General features: G+C 53.7%; 1 protein-coding gene across 1 annotated transcript in view; it reads left to right on the forward strand.

Annotated features, from left to right (window-relative positions):
* Window positions 1–17,820, forward strand: part of LOC101953208 (alpha-2-macroglobulin-like protein 1) — a 68,544-nt gene that overhangs the window by 43,378 nt on the left and 7,346 nt on the right. The window contains exons 24-27 of the mRNA XM_065577454.1: window positions 14,233–14,409; window positions 15,690–15,771; window positions 16,052–16,208; window positions 17,425–17,499. Coding sequence (XP_065433526.1) covers window positions 14,233–14,409; window positions 15,690–15,771; window positions 16,052–16,208; window positions 17,425–17,499 — 491 coding nt within the window. The remainder of the gene's footprint in view (window positions 1–14,232; window positions 14,410–15,689; window positions 15,772–16,051; window positions 16,209–17,424; window positions 17,500–17,820) is intronic.

The raw sequence follows: 17,820 nt of genomic DNA on the forward strand, positions 1-17,820 counted from the left end.
TTGTTTTCAGAAAAGACGGACTCTCGCCTGCAGAGCCTCAAGGACTCCAGGACGATCATGCGTTCCTTGGGGATGCATGTTGTGGGCCCTCAGCGCAGGCCATTTAGACCGCAGCCTCAGCGCTTCTACCCCCCCCCCCCCGCCTCGTCAGAGACAGGACTCGACCCGGAGGCGAGGACGAGGTGGTAGAAGAAGGTGGACCGGCCCTCAACCTGGTCAGAACCAGGGGCCACCTAGACCACCTTCAGGCCCCAGGCAGAACTTTTGAAGGTGCGGTCGAGGACGGCGCCCCAGTCATCCCCCAGGATCCAGCCCCATCCTTTCGGGATCGCCTTTCCCATTTCCACCATGCCTGGTCCCTTATAACCTCGGACCGTTGGGTCCTTCGCACGGTGGACAGGGGATATGCTATCCAGTTTTCCTCAATTCCCCCCTCCTCCCCCCCTTCCCCGTCCCTCTTCAGGGACCCTTCTCACGAGCAACTTCTTATACAGGAGGTTTCCACGCTCCTTGCTATGGGGGCCATAGAGGAGGTTCCAGTGGAGTTAAGGGGCAGGGGATTCTATTCCCGTTACTTCCTCATTCCCAAGTCCAAAGGAGGTCTGCGACCTATCTTGGACTTGCGCGGACTCAACAAATTCGTAGTAAAGTTGAAGTTCCGCATGGTCTCTCTGGGGGCCATTATCCCTTCCCTCGATCCGGGAGACTGGTTCGCTGCCCTCGACATGAAAGACGCATACTTTCACATTGCAATTTACCCGCCTCACAGACGCTTCCTGCGATTCGTGGTAAGCAAGGTGCACTACCAATTTGCAGTCCTTCCCTTCGGCCTATCCTCGGCCCCAAGGGTGTTCACGAAATGTATGGCTGTCGTGGCAGCGTACCTTCGTCGGCAAGGGATACAGGTGTTCCCGTACCTAGACGACTGGCTGGTACGCGGTCGCACAGAAGAACAAGTTCGAGATCACGTCCACATAATAGTGCACACATTCAACAAGTTGAGTATCCTACTCAACAAGGACAAATCCATTCTAGAACCTACCCAGAGAATAGAATTCATAGGCGCGGTTCTAGACTCCAGACGTGCACAAGCCATCCTGCCAGACAATCGCTTTTGCACCATCACGAGCCTCATTCAAGGACTCAAGGCCTTCCCAACTACCACGGTGAGGTCGTGCCTTACCCTGCTGGGTCACATGGCTTCCTGCACGTACGTAACCAGGCATGCCAGACTTCGGCTTCGCCCACTCCAGACCTGGGTGTCATCACTATACCGCCCACATCGGGACAGCCTGAACATGGTGGTCACGGTCCCGAACTCGGTCCTGACCTCCCTCATATGGTGGCTAGACCACAAGGTGGTTTGCGAGGGGATGCCGTTTCACGCCCCACAACCCTCTCTGCACCTGGTCACAGACGCTTCATCCCTGGGTTGGGGCGCCCATCTCAACGAACACCATACCCAGGGCCTGTGGACTGCACCCCAGATAGCCCTGCACATCAATGTTCGGGAACTGATGGCGGTGCGCCTGGCGTGCCAGGCATTTCTCAATCTCCTACGTGGCCGCTGTGTGTTAGTTCTCATCGACAACACCACTGCCATGTTTTACATCAACAAGCAAGGAGGAGCACGTTCGTCAATTCTATGCCAAGAGGCCATTCGCCTGTGGGACTTCTGCATCGCCCACTCAATCCATCTCACGGCATCGTTCCTCCCTGGAGTCCAGAACACTCTGGCGGACCGACTCAGCAGGTCCTTTCAAACACACGAGTGGTCTATCCGTCCGGACATCATACATTCCGTTTTCCAGAAGTGGGGGTTTCCCCAGATAGACCTGTTTGCATCTCGAGACAACAGGAAGTGCCACGTGTTCTGCTCCCTGCAAGGTCGAGCTCCGGGCTCCCTCTCGGATGCGTTTCTCCTTCCCTGGAAAGACCACCTGTTTTATGCCTTCCCTCCGTTTCCTCTGGTCCACAAGGTACTGCTCAAATTGCGCAGAGACCAGGCACAGGTAATTCTGGTCGCTCCAGCGTGGCCGAGACAACATTGGTACACCACACTGTTGGAACTCTCGGTTCAGACACCAATCCCGCTTCCATTATGTCCAGATCTCATCTCTCAGGACTACGGCCGGCTGCGTCACCCCGACCTGCAATCACTCCACCTCACGGCGTGGCTGCTCCATGGTTCACCCAGGCAGAGCAGCAGTGCTCGCACTCTGTCCAACAGATTCTGCTGAGCAGTAGGAAGCCCTCAACACGGACCACATACTTGGCCAAGTGGAAGCGGTTCTCCTGTTGGTGCGAACAACGAGCCACGTCCCCGTTACAGGCGCCTATTCCTCTCATATTGGAATATCTCCTCTCCCTAAAACAGCAAGGGTTGGCGATATCTTCAATTAGAGTTCACCTGGCCGCTATATCGGCCTTTCATCCAGGGGAACTCGCGTCTTCGGTATTCTCTAACCCGATGGTCGTTAGATTCCTCAAGGGCTTAGACCGGATGTACCCACAACAACGTCAGCCCGTTCCGACGTGGGACCTCAACCTGGTTCTCTCCAAGCTCACAGGTCCTCCATTCGAGCCACTGGCCACCTGTTCACTTCTGTACCTATCCTGGAAGACAGCCTTCCTCGTAGCCATCACCTCAGCAAGGCGCGTTTCTGAACTCAGGGCGCTTACATCCGAGCCCCCTTACACAGTTTTTCATAAGGATAAAGTGCAGCTTCGCCCACATCCTGCCTTTCTCCCTAAGGTGGTTTCTCCATTTCATATCAACCAGGACATATTTCTCCCGGTCTTTCATCCTAAACCACATGCTACTCGCCAGGATCAACGTTTGCATTCTCTGGACGTGCGCAGGGCCCTGGCTTTCTATATTGACCGCACAAGACACTTTAGAAAGACGACGCAACTCTTCGTTGCAGTGGCCGACCGAATGAAAGGCTTACCGGTCTCCTCACAACGCCTATCCTCATGGATTACGTCTTGCATCCGGACTTGCTATGACCTGGCAGGTGTCTCAGCACCGCACCTCACCGCTCACTCCACAAGGGCCCAAGCTTCCTCGACGGCTTTCCTGGCGCAAGTTCCGATCCAGGACATTTGTAGAGCTGCGGTTTGGTCATCAGTCCACACATTTACAGCGCACTATGCACTAGTGCAGCAGTCCAGGGACGATGCTGCTTTCGGATCAGCGGTTTTGCACACAGCAATGTCTCACTCCGACCCCACCACCTAAGTTGGGCTTGGGAGTCACCTAATGGAATGGATATGAGCAAGCACTCGAAGAAGAAAAGACGGTTACTCACCGTTGTAACTGTTGTTCTTCGAGATGTGTTGCTCATATCCATTCCAAACCCGCCCCCCGTCCCCACTGTCGGAGTAGCCGGCAAGAAGGAACTGAGGGGGCGCCGGGTCGGCTGGGGTATATATTCAGCGCCATGAAGGCGCCACTCTAGGGGGCTCCACAGCCGACCCGCCGGTGTTGCTAGGGTAGAAAATCTTCCGACGATCGTGCACGCGGCGCGCACACACCTAATGGAATGGATATGAGCAACACATCTCGAAGAACAACAGTTACAACGGTGAATAACCGTCTTTTCTAGTTGTTTATAGTTAAATAGTTGGTTTTTTTCACTTGTTAATAGTTGTTATATAGTTCAAGGGGATTAAGGGGGTTGTCTCCCCCTTTTTCCCCCGGCCGCGTGGCCGGGCTCATGCCCAAGGCTCCCGGCTTCAAGCAGTGCGCCTCCTGCGCTAAGCCTATGCCAACGAGCGACCCGCACGACTCGTGTCTGAAGTGCCTGGGAGAGTCCCATCAAACAGATAAGTGCAAGATCTGTAAGGCCTTCAGACCGAGGACCAAGAAGGAGCGGGACTTTCGGCTCCGGCAACTCCTTATGGAGGCGGCACTTAGCCCGGACGCTCCATCAGCGCGTCAGGCCCCGGCACCTGGCACCTCGGTGCGCAGTGCCCCGGCGGCACCGACTATTCCGACCACACGAGTGGCGTCGGACAAGCCTCCACGGCACCGGACCTCGTCGGCACCGCAAGCACAGCAAGTGCCTCGGCGCCGTTCATTATCCCCGGGACATAAAAAAGCCCATAAGACGGGGACCTCCGTGCCGAAGACGCCGGCTCCCCCAGTGCCGGGGGTAGAGCCGCGTCCGCCTGTGGAGCACCGGAAACAGGTGCCTCCAGCACCGTCGACTCCGGCTCCGAGGCCGTTGAGTCTGGTGCAGACAGGGTCTCCACCGAGACCGGCGGTGATACAGTGCCTCCCGTCGACCCCAGAGACCTTCGCGACGGCGAGAGACTTGATCGCTCTCACGGAGCCGGCACCGCCCCAACCACCGGCACCGCCGGCACCGTTGACTCGTCCAGTCCAATCTAGGGGGAAACCTGCCTTGATGCGCCCTCCATCGCAGGGGCTGGAACCACGGCACCGGTCCAGGTCCCAAAGCAGGTCCCCACGCCGCTCGCAGTCCCGGCGCCGGATATCACCTCGGCACCGGTCGTACTCGCGGCCAAGATCTTCGTCGCGGCACCGCTCTACGTCTCGGCACCGTTATGATTGTCGGCACCGATCAACATCGAGACGTAGTTCTCGGCACCGCTACGATCGACGCTCGACGTCGAGAGGCCGCTCCCGGCACCGGGCCTACTCCAGGTCATCGTCGAGGTCCAGATCCGACTCCCGGCATCGGCGAGGTCATCGGCACCGATCGCGATCCCGGCACCGATCGCCGGCACCGCGTGGAGATAGAACATCTCCGGACCGGCACCGTGCGGCACCGCAGCCCACGGGATTCGTCTCGGTGCACTCGGCACCGCCATGGCCATCGAGATCGGTGTCTCGCTCCTCTGAGGACTTATCGAGATCGGCATACCCCCCTCAGGGGCAAGCCGAGGAGCAGGACATAGGCCATTGGCAGGAGGTAGCAGAGGACCCTGCTCATGGCCCATCTCACTGGTCGTTCTGGACCCCGTGGGCGTACCATCAGGCGCAAGGGGCTCCAATAACTTCGACCTCTCGCTCGGGCCACTCCGTTAGAAGGGCCCCAGAGTCCACCATCTCTCGGCCTCCGCCAGGGGGCATGGAGGCTTCCGTGTCCGCACCACCTGACGTCCTGGACCCAAGCGCAGGTGATGCTCCGGCCCAGGAGCAGGGAGACCAGGACCCTCCCTTGGATCCTTTACCACCGGAGGCATCTTCCTCTTCCTCTCCGGATGAGGCAGTGGCGGGCACATCGTGCACAGGTCCACCCCCAATAGATCTTCGGGCTCACCAGGACCTCCTACGTAGGGTGGCCCGTAATATGGACCTGCAGGCGGAGGAGATAGTGGAGGTGCAGGACCCCATTGTAAATATCCTCGCGGCGGATGCCCCATCGAGAGTGGCGTTACCCCTGATCCGCACGATCCAGGCTAATGCAAATACGATATGGCAAACTCCTGCCTCTATCCCACCCACAGCGAGAGGGGTGGAAAGAAAGTACTTTGTCCCCTCCAAAGACTACGAGTACTTGTATACCCATCCCCAGCCGTGTTCACTGGTGGTGTCATCAGTGAATGCAAGGGAGCGCCACGGTCAACAGGCCGCAGCGCCCAAATCGAAGGAGGCTAAGCGCCTCGATTTGTTTGGCCGTAAAGTTTATTCAGCCGGAGGGCTGCAACTTAGAGCGGCTAACCAGCAGGCACTCCTGAGCCGCTACAACTTTAACTCCTGGAACTCTATGGGGAAGTTCAAGGAGTTGGTTCCCCAAGAGTCCAGGGAGGAGTTTGGGGCCTTGGTAGAGGAGGGTAAGAAGGTGGCTCGGACCTCCTTACAGGCCTCCTTGGACATAGCGGACTCGGCTGCGAGAACCCTGGCTTCGGGCATCGCTATGCAAAGGACCTCCTGGCTACAAGTTTCGGGTTTGCCCCCGGAATTGCAACAAACCCTGCAGGATTTGCCCTTCGAAGGACAGGGGTTGTTCTCGGAGAAGACGGACTCTCGCCTGCAGAGCCTCAAGGACTCCAGGACAATCATGCGCTCCCTGGGGATGCATGTTGCGGGCCCTCAGCGCAGGCCATTTAGGCCTCAGCCTCAGCGCTTCTACCCCCCCCCCACCTCGTCAGAGACAGGACTCGGCCCGGAGGCGTGGGCGAGGTGGTAGACGAAGGTGGACCGGCCCTCAACCCGGTCAGAACCAAGGGCCACCAAGGCCACCCGCAGGCCCCAGGCAGAACTTTTGAAGGTGCGGTCGAGGACGGCGCCCCAGTCATCCCCCAGGATCCAGCCCCCTCCTTTCGGGATTGCCTCTCCCACTTCCACCGTGTTTGGTCCCTTATAACTTCGGACCGTTGGGTCCTTCGCACGGTGGAGAGGGGATACGCTATCCAGTTTTCTTCAATCCCCCCCTCCCACCCCCCTTCCCCGTCCCTCTTCAGGTACCCTTCTCACGAGCAACTTCTTATACAGGAGGTTTCCACGCTCCTTGCTATGGGGGCCATAGAGGAGGTTCCAGTAGAGTTAAGGGGCAAGGGATTTTATTCCCGTTACTTCCTCATTCCCAAGTCCAAAGGAGGTCTGCGACCCATCTTGGACTTGCGCGGACTCAACAAATTCGTAGTAAAGTTGAAGTTCCGCATGGTCTCTCTGGGGGCCATTATCCCTTCCCTCGATCCTGGAGACTGGTTCGCCGCCCTCGACATGAAAGACGCATACTTTCACATCGCAATTTACCCGCCTCACAGACGCTTCCTGCGATTCGTAGTAAGCAAAGTGCACTATCAATTTGCAGTCCTTCCCTTCGGCCTATCCTCGGCCCCAAGAGTGTTCACGAAATGTATGGCTGTCGTGGCAGCGTACCTTCGTCGGCAAGGGATACAGGTGTTCTTGTACCTAGACGACTGGCTGGTACGCGGTCGCACCAAAGAGCAAGTTCGAGCTCACATCCACATAATAGTGCACACATTCAACGAGTTGGGCATCCTACTCAACAAGGACAAATCCACTCTAGAGCCTACCCAGAGAATAGAATTTATCGGCGCAGTCCTGGACTCCGGACGCGCACAAGCTGTCCTACCAGACAATCGCTTTCATACCATCACGTGCCTCATTCAAGGGCTCAGGGCCTTCCCAACTACCACGGTGAGGTCATGCCTTACCCTGCTGGGTCACATGGCTTCTTGCACGTACGTAACCAGGCATGCCAGACTTCGGCTTCGCCCACTCCAGACCTGGGTGTCATCGGTATACCGCCCACATCGGGACAGCCTGAACATGGTGGTCACGGTCCCGAACTCGGTCCTGACCTCCCTCACCTGGTGGCTAGATCACAATGTGGTTTGCGAGGGGATGCCATTTCACGCCCCACAACCCTCTCTGCACCTGGTCACAGACGCATCATCGCTGTGTTGGGGTGCCCATCTCAACGAACACCATACCCAGGGCCTGTGGACTGCACCCCAGCTGTCCCTGCACATCAATGTTCGGGAATTGATGGCGGTGCGCCTGGCGTGCCAGGCATTTCTCAATCTCCTACGTGGCCGCTGTGTGTTAGTTCTCATCGACAACACCACGGCCATGTTTTACATCAACAGGCAAGGAGGAGCACGTTCGTCGACTCTATGCCAAGAGGCGATTCGCCTATGGGACTTCTGCATCGCCCACTCAATCCATCTCACGGCATCGTTCCTCCCTGGAGTCCAGAACACTTTAGCGGACCGACTCAGCAGGTCCTTTCAGACGCACAAGTGGTCTATCCGTCCGGACATCATATATTCCGTTTTCCAGAAGTGGGGGTTTCCCCAGGTAGACCTGTTTGCATCTCGAGCCAACAGAAAGTGCCACGTGTTCTGCTCCCTACAAGGACGAGCTCCGGGCTCTTGCTCGGATGCGTTTCTCCTCCCCTGGAAAGACCACCTGTTTTATGCCTTCCCTCCATTTCCTCTGGTCCACAAGGTGCTGCTCAAATTACGCAGAGACCAGGCACAAGTAATTCTGGTCGCTCCAGCGTGGCCGAGACAACACTGGTACACCACACTGTTAGAGCTCTCGGTTCAGACACCGATCCCGCTCCCATTATGTCCAGATCTCATCTCTCAGGACCACGGCCGACTGCGTCACCCCGACCTGCAATCGCTCCACCTCATGGCGTGGTTGCTCCATGGTTCACCCAGGCAGAGCAACAATGCTCGCACTCTGTCCAACAGATTCTGCTGAGCAGTAGGAAGCCTTCAACACGGACCACGTACTTGGCCAAGTGGAAGCGGTCCTCCTGTTGGTGCGAACAACGAGCCATGTCCCCGTTGCAGGCACCTATTCCTCTCATATTGGAATATCTCCTCTCCCTAAAACAGCAGGGTTTGGCGATATCTTCAATTAGAGTTCACCTGGCCGCCATATCAGCTTTTCACCCAGGGGAACTCGCGTCCTCGGTATTCTCTAACCCGATGGTCATTAGGTTCCTCAAGGGCTTGGACCGGATGTACCCACAACAGCGTCAACCCGTTCCGACATGGGATCTCAACCTGGTTCTCTCCAAGCTCACAAGTCCTCCATTCGAGCCACTGGCCACCTGTTCACTTTTGTACCTATCCTGGAAGACAGCCTTCCTCGTAGCCATCACCTCAGCAAGGCGCGTTTCTGAACTCAGGGCGCTTACATCCGAGCCCCCTTACACAGTTTTCCATAAGGATAAAGTGCAGTTTCGTCCACATCCTGCCTTTCTTCCTAAGGTGGTCTCTCCGTTTCACATCAATCAGGATATATTTCTCCCGGTCTTCCATCCTAAACCACATGCTACTCGCCATGACCAGCGTTTGCATTCTCTGGACGTACGCAGGGCCCTAGTTTTCTATATTGACCGCACAAGACACTTTAGAAAGACGACGCAACTCTTTGTTGCAGTGGCCGACCGAATGAAAGGCTTACCGGTCTCCTCACAACGCCTATCCTCCTGGATTACGTCTTGCATCCAGACTTCCTATGACCTGGCAGGTGTCTCAACACCGCACCTCACCGCTCACTCCACAAGGGCCCAAGCTTCCTCGACTGCTTTCCTGGCGCAAGTTCCGATCCAGGACATTTGTAGAGCTGCAGTTTTGTCATCAGTCCACACATTTACAGCTCACTATGCACTAGTGCAGCAGTCCAGGGACGATGCTGCATTCGGATCAGCGGTTTTGCACACAGCAATGTCTCACTCCGACCCCACCACCTAAGTTGGGCTTGGGAGTCACCTAATTGGAATCGATATGAGCAAGCACTCGAAGAAGAAAAGACGGTTACTCACCGTTGTAACTGTTGTTCTTCGAGATGTGTTGCTCATATCCATTCCAAACCCACCCCCCTTCCCCACTGTCAGAGTAGCCGGCAAGAAGGAACTGAGGGGGCGCCGGGTCGGCTGGGGTATATATCCAGCGCCATGAAGGCGCCACTCTAGGGGGCTCCACAGCCGACCCGCCGGTGTTGCTAGGGTAGAAAATTCGCCGACGATCGTGCACGCGGTGCGCGCACACCTAATTGGAATGGATATGAGCAACACATCTCGAAGAACAACAGTTACAACGGTGAGTAACCGTCTTTTCCTTGCTAATCCCTCCCATCTTCCACTCCTTGTAGGCCTTCTGCTTTTTCTTAATCACCTCTCTGAGATGCTTGCTCATCCAGCTTGGTCTACAACTCCTGCCTATGAATTTTTTCCCCAGATGCAGGCTTCTGATAGTTTCTGCAACTTTGACTTGAAGTAATTCCAGGCCTCCTCCACCTTTAGATCCACAAGTGCTTCAGTCCAATCCACTTCCCTAACTAATTTCCTTAATTCTTTAAAGTTGGCCCTTTTAAAATCAAAAACCCTAGTCCCAGGTCTATTTTTGTTTATACTTGCATCTAGTTTGAACTGAATTAGTTCATGATTACTCGAACCAAGGTTGTCCCCTACAACCATTTCTTCTATGAGGTCCTCACTACTCACCAAAACCAAATCTACAATGGCATCCCCTCTTGTTGGTTCTTCAACTACTTGGTGAAGGAATCCATCAGCTATCCAGGAAAATCTGAGCCTTATTATTACTAGCACTTGTCCTCCAGTCTATATCTGGGAAGTTAAAGTCTCCCATGATCACACAATTCCCATTAGTGTTTACTTCATTAAAAAGATTAAAGAGGTCTCCATCCATTTCCAAATTGGATCCCGGCGGTCTGTAGCACACCCCAAGCAGTATCTCAGGGGAGGCTCGAGTAGCTTTCTTTCCCAATGTAATTTTTGCCCAGACAGACTCTGTCTTATCCATTCCATCACTTCTTATTTCTTTACAGTCTATCTCATCATTGATATACAATGCTACTCCACCACCTTTGCTTTATTTCTGTCTTTCCTAAACAGCACATAGCCTTCAATACCTGTACTCCAGTCATGACTACTATTCCACTATATTTCTGTTATCCCTATAATATGTGGTTTCACTTCCTGCACCAGTAGCTCTAGTTCCTCCATTTTGTTACCTAGGCTCCTTGCATTGGTGTACAAACATCTTAATTTTTGCCGTTTGGCTTCACTGACATTCTTTACCCGATTAGGCACAGACATTCTACCACCAGTATCACCTATTAGACTGGTATCTACACAACCCTTCCTCCTTACGTCCATTCTCATACCCACGGCTGTATCCTTTTTTACTTTGTTTTCTTCCTTCTCAATGTTAAATTCTGGCGTGGAGATTACCTGGACATCTCCCCCAAATTCCTAGTTTAAAGTTCTCTTAATCAGTTGTGCCAGTCTCCATCCTAGAAGTCTATTTCCCTCCTTTCTCAGATGAAGTCCATCCCAAGAGAACAGTCCTCTGTCCATGAATGCTTCCGAGTGGCCATACATCCCAAAGCCCTCCTTATAGCACCACTGCCTGAGCCATCTGTTGATCACCATAATCTTCTCACATCTTGGTTGCCCTTCTCTAGGAACAGGCAGAATCCCACTGAAGATCACCTGAGCCTCGATTTCCTTAAGCGTCTTCCGCAGCCTGGCACAGTCTCTCTTGATACGTTACAGCGAGAATCTAGCCGTATCATTTCTTCTCACATGAAGGACAATCAGCGGATTCTTTCCCGCTCCCGTTAGGATCCTTTTCAGCCTCAGGTCCACATCCCGTATCATAGCACCTGGCAGACAGCACACCCTTCTGTTCTCCGGATCAGCTCTAGTTACAGGCCTGTCTATTCTTCTCAGTAAGGAGTCCCCAATCACGTAGACCTGCCTTTTCCTGGTAACAGTGCGATTCTCCGGTCTATCCCCCTGCTCCCTCCAGATGCAAGTCCTCTCGATTTCTATTGTCCCTTGGAATCCTCCACAACCCATCCCATATCCTCCTGGGGCTCATATTCAGTGTTATCTCCATTGACTCTTCCCCTCTTCCTATAGGACTAGCTGCTCTTCTCTTCTTCCTTGCCCTCTCACCTTCAGCGACCACCTGCTGTGCCCCTTCTTCATTTTCCAACTCCGCAAACCTGTTCCTGAGCTCTATTTCTCCTTCACTAGCTTGTCTTTTCCTCTGCCTGGTTCTCTTAGTCACATGCTCCACTGTCCACTTTCCTCACCCAGCAGTCTCCCCTCCGAATTCTGTGGTCCTGTTTCCATCTGCAAGTCTGAGCTTTTACCTTCAGCCTCCTCATGTCTTTGCTCCATCATCTGCTCGAACCCCCTTCTAAACTCAACCAGAGTTTCCACCTGCATCTCCAATCCTCGGATCTTTTCTTCCATCAGCTCTATCAGGCGGCACTTCATGCAGACAAAACTCTTTTCAGATACCCCCTCCAGGATTATGTACATGCCGCAGCTTCCACATCCAGTCATCCTCATTGTGTCTTCCACTGCTGCCTCTCTATCAGTCATAGCCTTCTCACCTAAAACCTGTTAGTCCAGGAAACACAATCCAAACCACCACCACCCACAGAGAGAGAGAGAGAGAAAAAACAAACCAACACAACACAAACACCAAAACACCGGCAGAACACCACCCCCTCCCTTCACTAGCCTGTCTATTCCTCTGCCTAGCTCTTAGCGTCCCCTGCAAACTCTCCTTGCAAACTCCCACTGAAACTCCCCTGTTTACACCTCTGTTTGCTGGCTCCTGTGCCGCTGCAGCTGTCTATGCTGTCCACTGGATCCCCCTTGTACACATGTTTGTTGACCCCTTCAAAAAACTCTAATAGATTAGTAAGACATGATTTCCCTTTACAGAAACCATGTTGACTTTTGTCCAACAATTTACAGGCGAGTCTCATCTTACGCGCATTTAACATACACGAATTCAGCTTTGCGCGCTCGGCAAAAGCCAAAAAAAAAAAACCCCAAAAAAGTGAAAAATAACAATTTAAATATTGTACCTGTAGTGTGGGCGATTCCAACCGCCATTACACTCAATGTAATTTTGACTATATGCAATTTTCGCTTTATGCACTGACAGCGGAATGTAACCCTAGCATAAGATGAGACTCGCCTGTATGTTCTTCTATGTGTCTGACAATTTTATTCTTTACTATTGTTTAAACTAATTTGCCCGGTACTGATGTTAGATTTACAGGTCTGTAATTGCCGGGATCAACTCTAGAGCCCTTTTTAAATATTGGCGTTACATTAGCTATCTTCCAGTCATTGGGTACGGAAGCTGATTTAAAGGACAGGTTACAAACCATAGTTAATAGTTCCGCAATTTCACATTTGAGTTCTTTCAGAACTCTTGGGTGAATGCCATCTGGTCCTGGTGACTTGTTACTGTGAAGTTTATCAATTAATTCCAAAACCTCCTCTAGTGACGCTTCAATCCGTGACAGTTCCTCAGATTTGTCACCTACAAAGGACGGCTCAGGTTTGGGAATCTCCCTAACATCCTCAGCCGTGTAGACTGAAGCAAAGAATTCATTTAGTTTCTCTGCAATGACTTTATCATCTTTAAGTGCTCCTTTTGTATCTTGATCGTCTATGGGCCCCACTGGTTGTTTAGCAGGCTTCCTGATTCTGATGTACTGAAAAAACATTTTGTATTACCTTTTGAGTTTTTGTCTAGCTGTTCTTCAAACTCCTTTTTGGCTTTTCTTATTACATTTTTACACTTAATTTGGCAGTGTTTACGTTCCTTTCTATTTACCTCACTAGGACTCACGCGGTGATGCCATGAAGCTGTGCCAGGGTATTAGCGTCTTGGCTATTCATCACCACATATTGGATGAATGGACTATAAGGTGGATAGAAAGCTGGCTAGATTGTCGGGCTCAACGGGTAGTGATCAATGGCTTGATGTCTAGTTGGCAGCCAGTATCAAGCGGCGTGCCCCAGGGATTGGTCCTGGGGCCAGTTTTGTTCAACATTTTTATTAATGATCTGGATGATGGGATGGATTACACCCTTAGCAAGTTCACAGATAACACTAAGCTTGGGGGAGAGGTAGATACGCTGGAGGGTAGGGATAGGGTCCAGAGTGACCTAGACAAATTAGAGGATTGGGCCAAAAGAAATCTGATGAGGTTCAACAAGGACAAGTGCAGAGTCCTGCATTTAGGATGGAAGAATCTCATGCACAGCTACAGGCTGGGGACCGACTGGCTAAGCAGCAGTTCTGCAGAAAAGGACCTGGGTATTACAGTGGTTTAGAAGCTGGATATGAGTCCGCAGTGTGCCCTTGTTGCCAAGAAGGCTAATGGCACATTGGGCTGCATTAGTAGGAACATTGCCAGCAGATCAAGGGAAGTGATTATTCCCCTCTCTTCAGCACTGGTGAAGACACATCTGGAGTATTACGTTCAGTTTTGGGCCCCCCACTACAGAAAGGATGTGGATAAATTGGAGAGTCCAGCAGAGGGCAACAAAAATGATCAGGGAGCTGGGGCACATGACTTATTAGGAGAGGCTGAGGGAACTGTGCTTGTTTAGTCTGCAGAAGAGAAGAGTGAGGGGGGATTTGATAGCAGGTTCTTAAGGCCCGGCTTGACAAAGCCCTGGCTGGAAAGATTTAGTTGGGGATTGGTCCTGCTTTGAGCTGGGGGTTGGACTAGATGACTTCCTGAGGTCTCTTCCAACCCTGATAGTCTATGAGTCTGTGATTCTATCCGCATAACCCCATGTGGCCTGAATCGAACTGGGGGCTCTGGGCCCCCATGTGCCAGGGCTCCAGGGACGTGGTGTTATGGACGGGGCAGTTGTTGTGCAGCCTGGTGATTCTCCGCTTCACTGACTCCCTTGGTGCCAGGAGACATAATGGGCACGTCTCTTCAGAACATAGAACGCCTGCTGGCCATGCCCTATGGCTCTGGAGAGGAGAACATGGTCTGGTTCGCTCACAACATCTACACCCAGCAGTATCTGGAGAAGAGCGAGCAGCTGAGCCCGGAGATCAGAGACAAGGCCCAGGGATTCCTCCAGAGCGGTGAGTGTCCACCCACCCCTGCACCCCCAGGGCATGGCGGAGCTATGTGAGGGCCCTGTCCATGCCACCTCTGGGGCCCGGGCTCCAATCCAGACCCAGATCAGGGCCCTGGCTGACTCTGGGGGTCAGGGAATGAGATCTTTGGCCTTTCTTCTTTGGGGCACCAGTTCCGAGGCCCGGGACATAAGGACTGTTTGACTCAGGGTTGAGGGAATGGGAGAGGAGCCCTTTCCCCTTTAGGGGGCGCCGGTTGGGATCCAGCCCCAGGTCGGGGCACTAGTGGGTTTGGGGGATCAGGGCCCTTGTCATAAACATAAAGGTAAAGGTAGCATAAAATCCCTCCTGGGCAGCTGTACTGAATCGCTTTACCTGTAAGGGTTTAAGAAGCTTAAATAACCTAGTTGGTACCTGACCAGAAGGACCAGTGAGGAAAGAAGATACTTTCAAATCTGGGGGAGGGGAGGTTTTGTTTGTGGCTCTCTTTGTTTTGTTCCCTCTCCGGATGGAGAGAGAGACCAGACATCTAAAATTACTAAAATTGTAAGTAAGGCAAGGAAATGCGTTCGGTTATCTTTTGTTTTGGCTTGTGAAATTTACCTATACTAAAGAGGTAGTTTCATTCCTGTTTTGTAACTGTGAAGCTGAGCCAGAGGGGAATTCCCTTTTTTAAATCTTTTTATTTACCCTGTAAAGTTACCTTCCATCCTGATTTTGCAGGTGTGATTCTTTTACTTTTTCTTTATAAATAAAGTTCTTCCTTTAAGAACCTGATTGATTTTCAGTGTCCTAAAGACAAAGGGTTTGGTCTGTGCTCACATTGCTAACCAATTGGTTCCTATATTATTCTCAAGCCTCCCCAGGAAAGGCGGTGAAGGGGCTTTGGGGGATATTTTGTGGGGGATCGGGACTAGAAGTGACACTTTCCTGAATTTTTGTGTAAATCACTTGGTGGTGGCAGCAATACCGTCCAAGGACAAGGAAAAGAATTTGTGCCTTGGGGAAGTTTTTAACATAAGCTGGTAGAATATAAGCTTAGGGGATCTTTAATGCGGGTCCCCACATCTGTACCCCAGAGTTCAGAGTGGTGAGGGGGAAACCCTGACAACCCTATTCAGCCTTAACTCTGTTCCCCTATACAAACCAACCCCTGGAATCTCTGAGTCTCAGCGTTGTGGGGGAGGGAAGGGCTAGCGGGCCCCACGGGGTGCAGGCTGGGGGTGGATTCTAGCCCCTGGGGTTGAACGGATCCAGGACTCGCTGTCTCTCTACCGTCCCCGCAGGCTACCAGCGCGAGCTGCTCTATAAACACAACGACGGCTCTTACAGCGTCTCTGGGAAGAGCGATGTCACGGGCAACACCTGGTGAGGGGCCGCACGGCACGGGCGAGTCAGGGCTCTGGGTGGGCAGAGCCTGCCGGGCTGCAGCCTGATCCCCAGCCCCACTGCTATTCCAGTCCTGCTCCCCACACAGCTCTGCCCCACATACTCACTCCAAATCCCCCCCCATTCCCATCCTGGGCTCCCCTGACAGCTCTGTTTACCCCCACAATGCTGACCCCCAGCCCTGTCCTCCATGCACCTCCCTCCTGGCCCACAGCATCTCCTGCAGATTGTCCCTCTCACAGGGTCTCTCCCCGCCCAGGCTGACAGCCTTCGTTCTCAAGTCCTTCGGCCAGGCCAGGCCCTATATCTCCATTGATGAGAAGCACCTAGAGGACGCCCTAGGGTGGCTGCAACGTCACCAGCTGGAGACCGGCTGCTTCCGCAGTGTGGGGTATCTGTTGAACAACGCCCTGCAGGTGGGAGGCTGGGGGGATGGCCTGATGGGATGGGGGAGGAGGGGATAAGCTGGGGAAGGGGGTGGGGGCCCCTCATGGCAGCTGGTTGTCGTGACCTGTTTCAGTTTGGGGGATTTCCCTGGGTTTTTAGCAATGGCTGAATGGCTGAAACGTCCAGGTCAGCGGGTTATTGCACCAAACGAGGGAGCAGCCCTGCCCCAGCCCCCCTGGCTCCTGCACAGCCCGGTCTCCCCGCGGGCACTGAGCAGACCCCGCACCCATTGCCTGGCACGGAGAGCCTGAGGGGCAGGGCCCAGCCCAGCTCTGTAGTCTTGTGACTCGCACAACTCCCCATGCGGCTCAGTCAGAAGGGCCGTCTCGGTGCATCATGGGAGATGTAGTCCGAAGGAGCCCGAGTCCATGGGGGAATGGGGGAACGAGGCCAGTGCAGCTGAATGTTGAACCGGTTTGCAGTGGAAGGTTTCGGTTCAGGTTGCCAACCCGAGAGTCTGCGATTTGGGCCCCGCCGATCCACAGCAGAGTGTTGCGTTTCCATTTTCCCAACGGAAATCGAAACGTTTCAGCAAATGTAACGTTTTCCCGCAAAGTTTTGGTTTTGTGGAAACTGCATCGTCTGTCGAGAAATCATTTCAGTAGGAAATTCCAACCTAGCTTGAGTCACAGCCCAATTCCTGCCACTGCCCCGGAGTTTACAGGGCGCCGGTACTCTACGGGAGGGGCCGGGGCTGTACCCACCCATTTGGGAGCTAGAAGGAGACAAATTTTAGGCAAAGTCCGGATTCCCGCCCTGGGGGGACTATTTAATGAGCAGGACCTCACCCAGCGAGGGGCGAATCCCTCAGCCTCTGCAGAAATGGCCCCTGGTCTTCACAGGAAATCTGGCAAATGTCAGTTCAAACCAACTTCCCAGCCTCTGGTTCCAGTGGGGCTCAGGTAGGGTTTTATGCAGGGATTCCAGTGCAGCCAGGCTATGCAGCTCCTGAACTAGCGTGTGGAACTCACTGCCACCATGTGGACTCCCTGGCTGCTACAACTGCGGGCAGCTGCTTGGGACCCAGATCCAGCAGGAGGCAGGACCCAAACCCAGCCACCTGGAGCGCTGGAGCCGGTTCTTCTCTGTCCCAATGGGCTTGTCCTGGGCAGCGACTCACCTGCTCCTGGCAACGTGCCCCGCAGCTCGGTCTCAGCCAGCTCCTGGTGTCTCCATCCCCCTCAGGGCGGCGTGGTGGACGAGCTCTCTCTCTCGGCTTACATCACGGCGGCACTGCTGGAGCTGGGGCAGCCGCTCACGGTGAGGCCAAGCCCGGCTGTCCCAGGGGAGGGGCTGGAAGTCGGGGGGGAATTGGAACTTGTTGGTGACAGTGAGGGGGGAGTTAGTGCAAGGGAAGGGTTTGGGGTGAGACAGGGGAGTCCTGGGGGGGTTGGTACCAGGGAGGGATTTGGGGTGAGACAGGGGAGCTGTGGGGGGTTGGTACCAGGGAGGGATTTGGGGTGCTGTTGGGGGCAGTGGGGAGAGGGGTTGGTACTGGGAGGTGGGTCAGGGAGAGATAGGGATGGGGACAGTGGGTCAGGGATTCAGAAAGATTCAGCGGCTCGGCCAATTTCTGGGTCT

Source organism: Chrysemys picta, chromosome 24 (assembly GCF_011386835.1).
Source record: "Chrysemys picta bellii isolate R12L10 chromosome 24, ASM1138683v2, whole genome shotgun sequence".
Lineage (NCBI taxonomy): Eukaryota > Metazoa > Chordata > Testudines > Emydidae > Chrysemys > Chrysemys picta.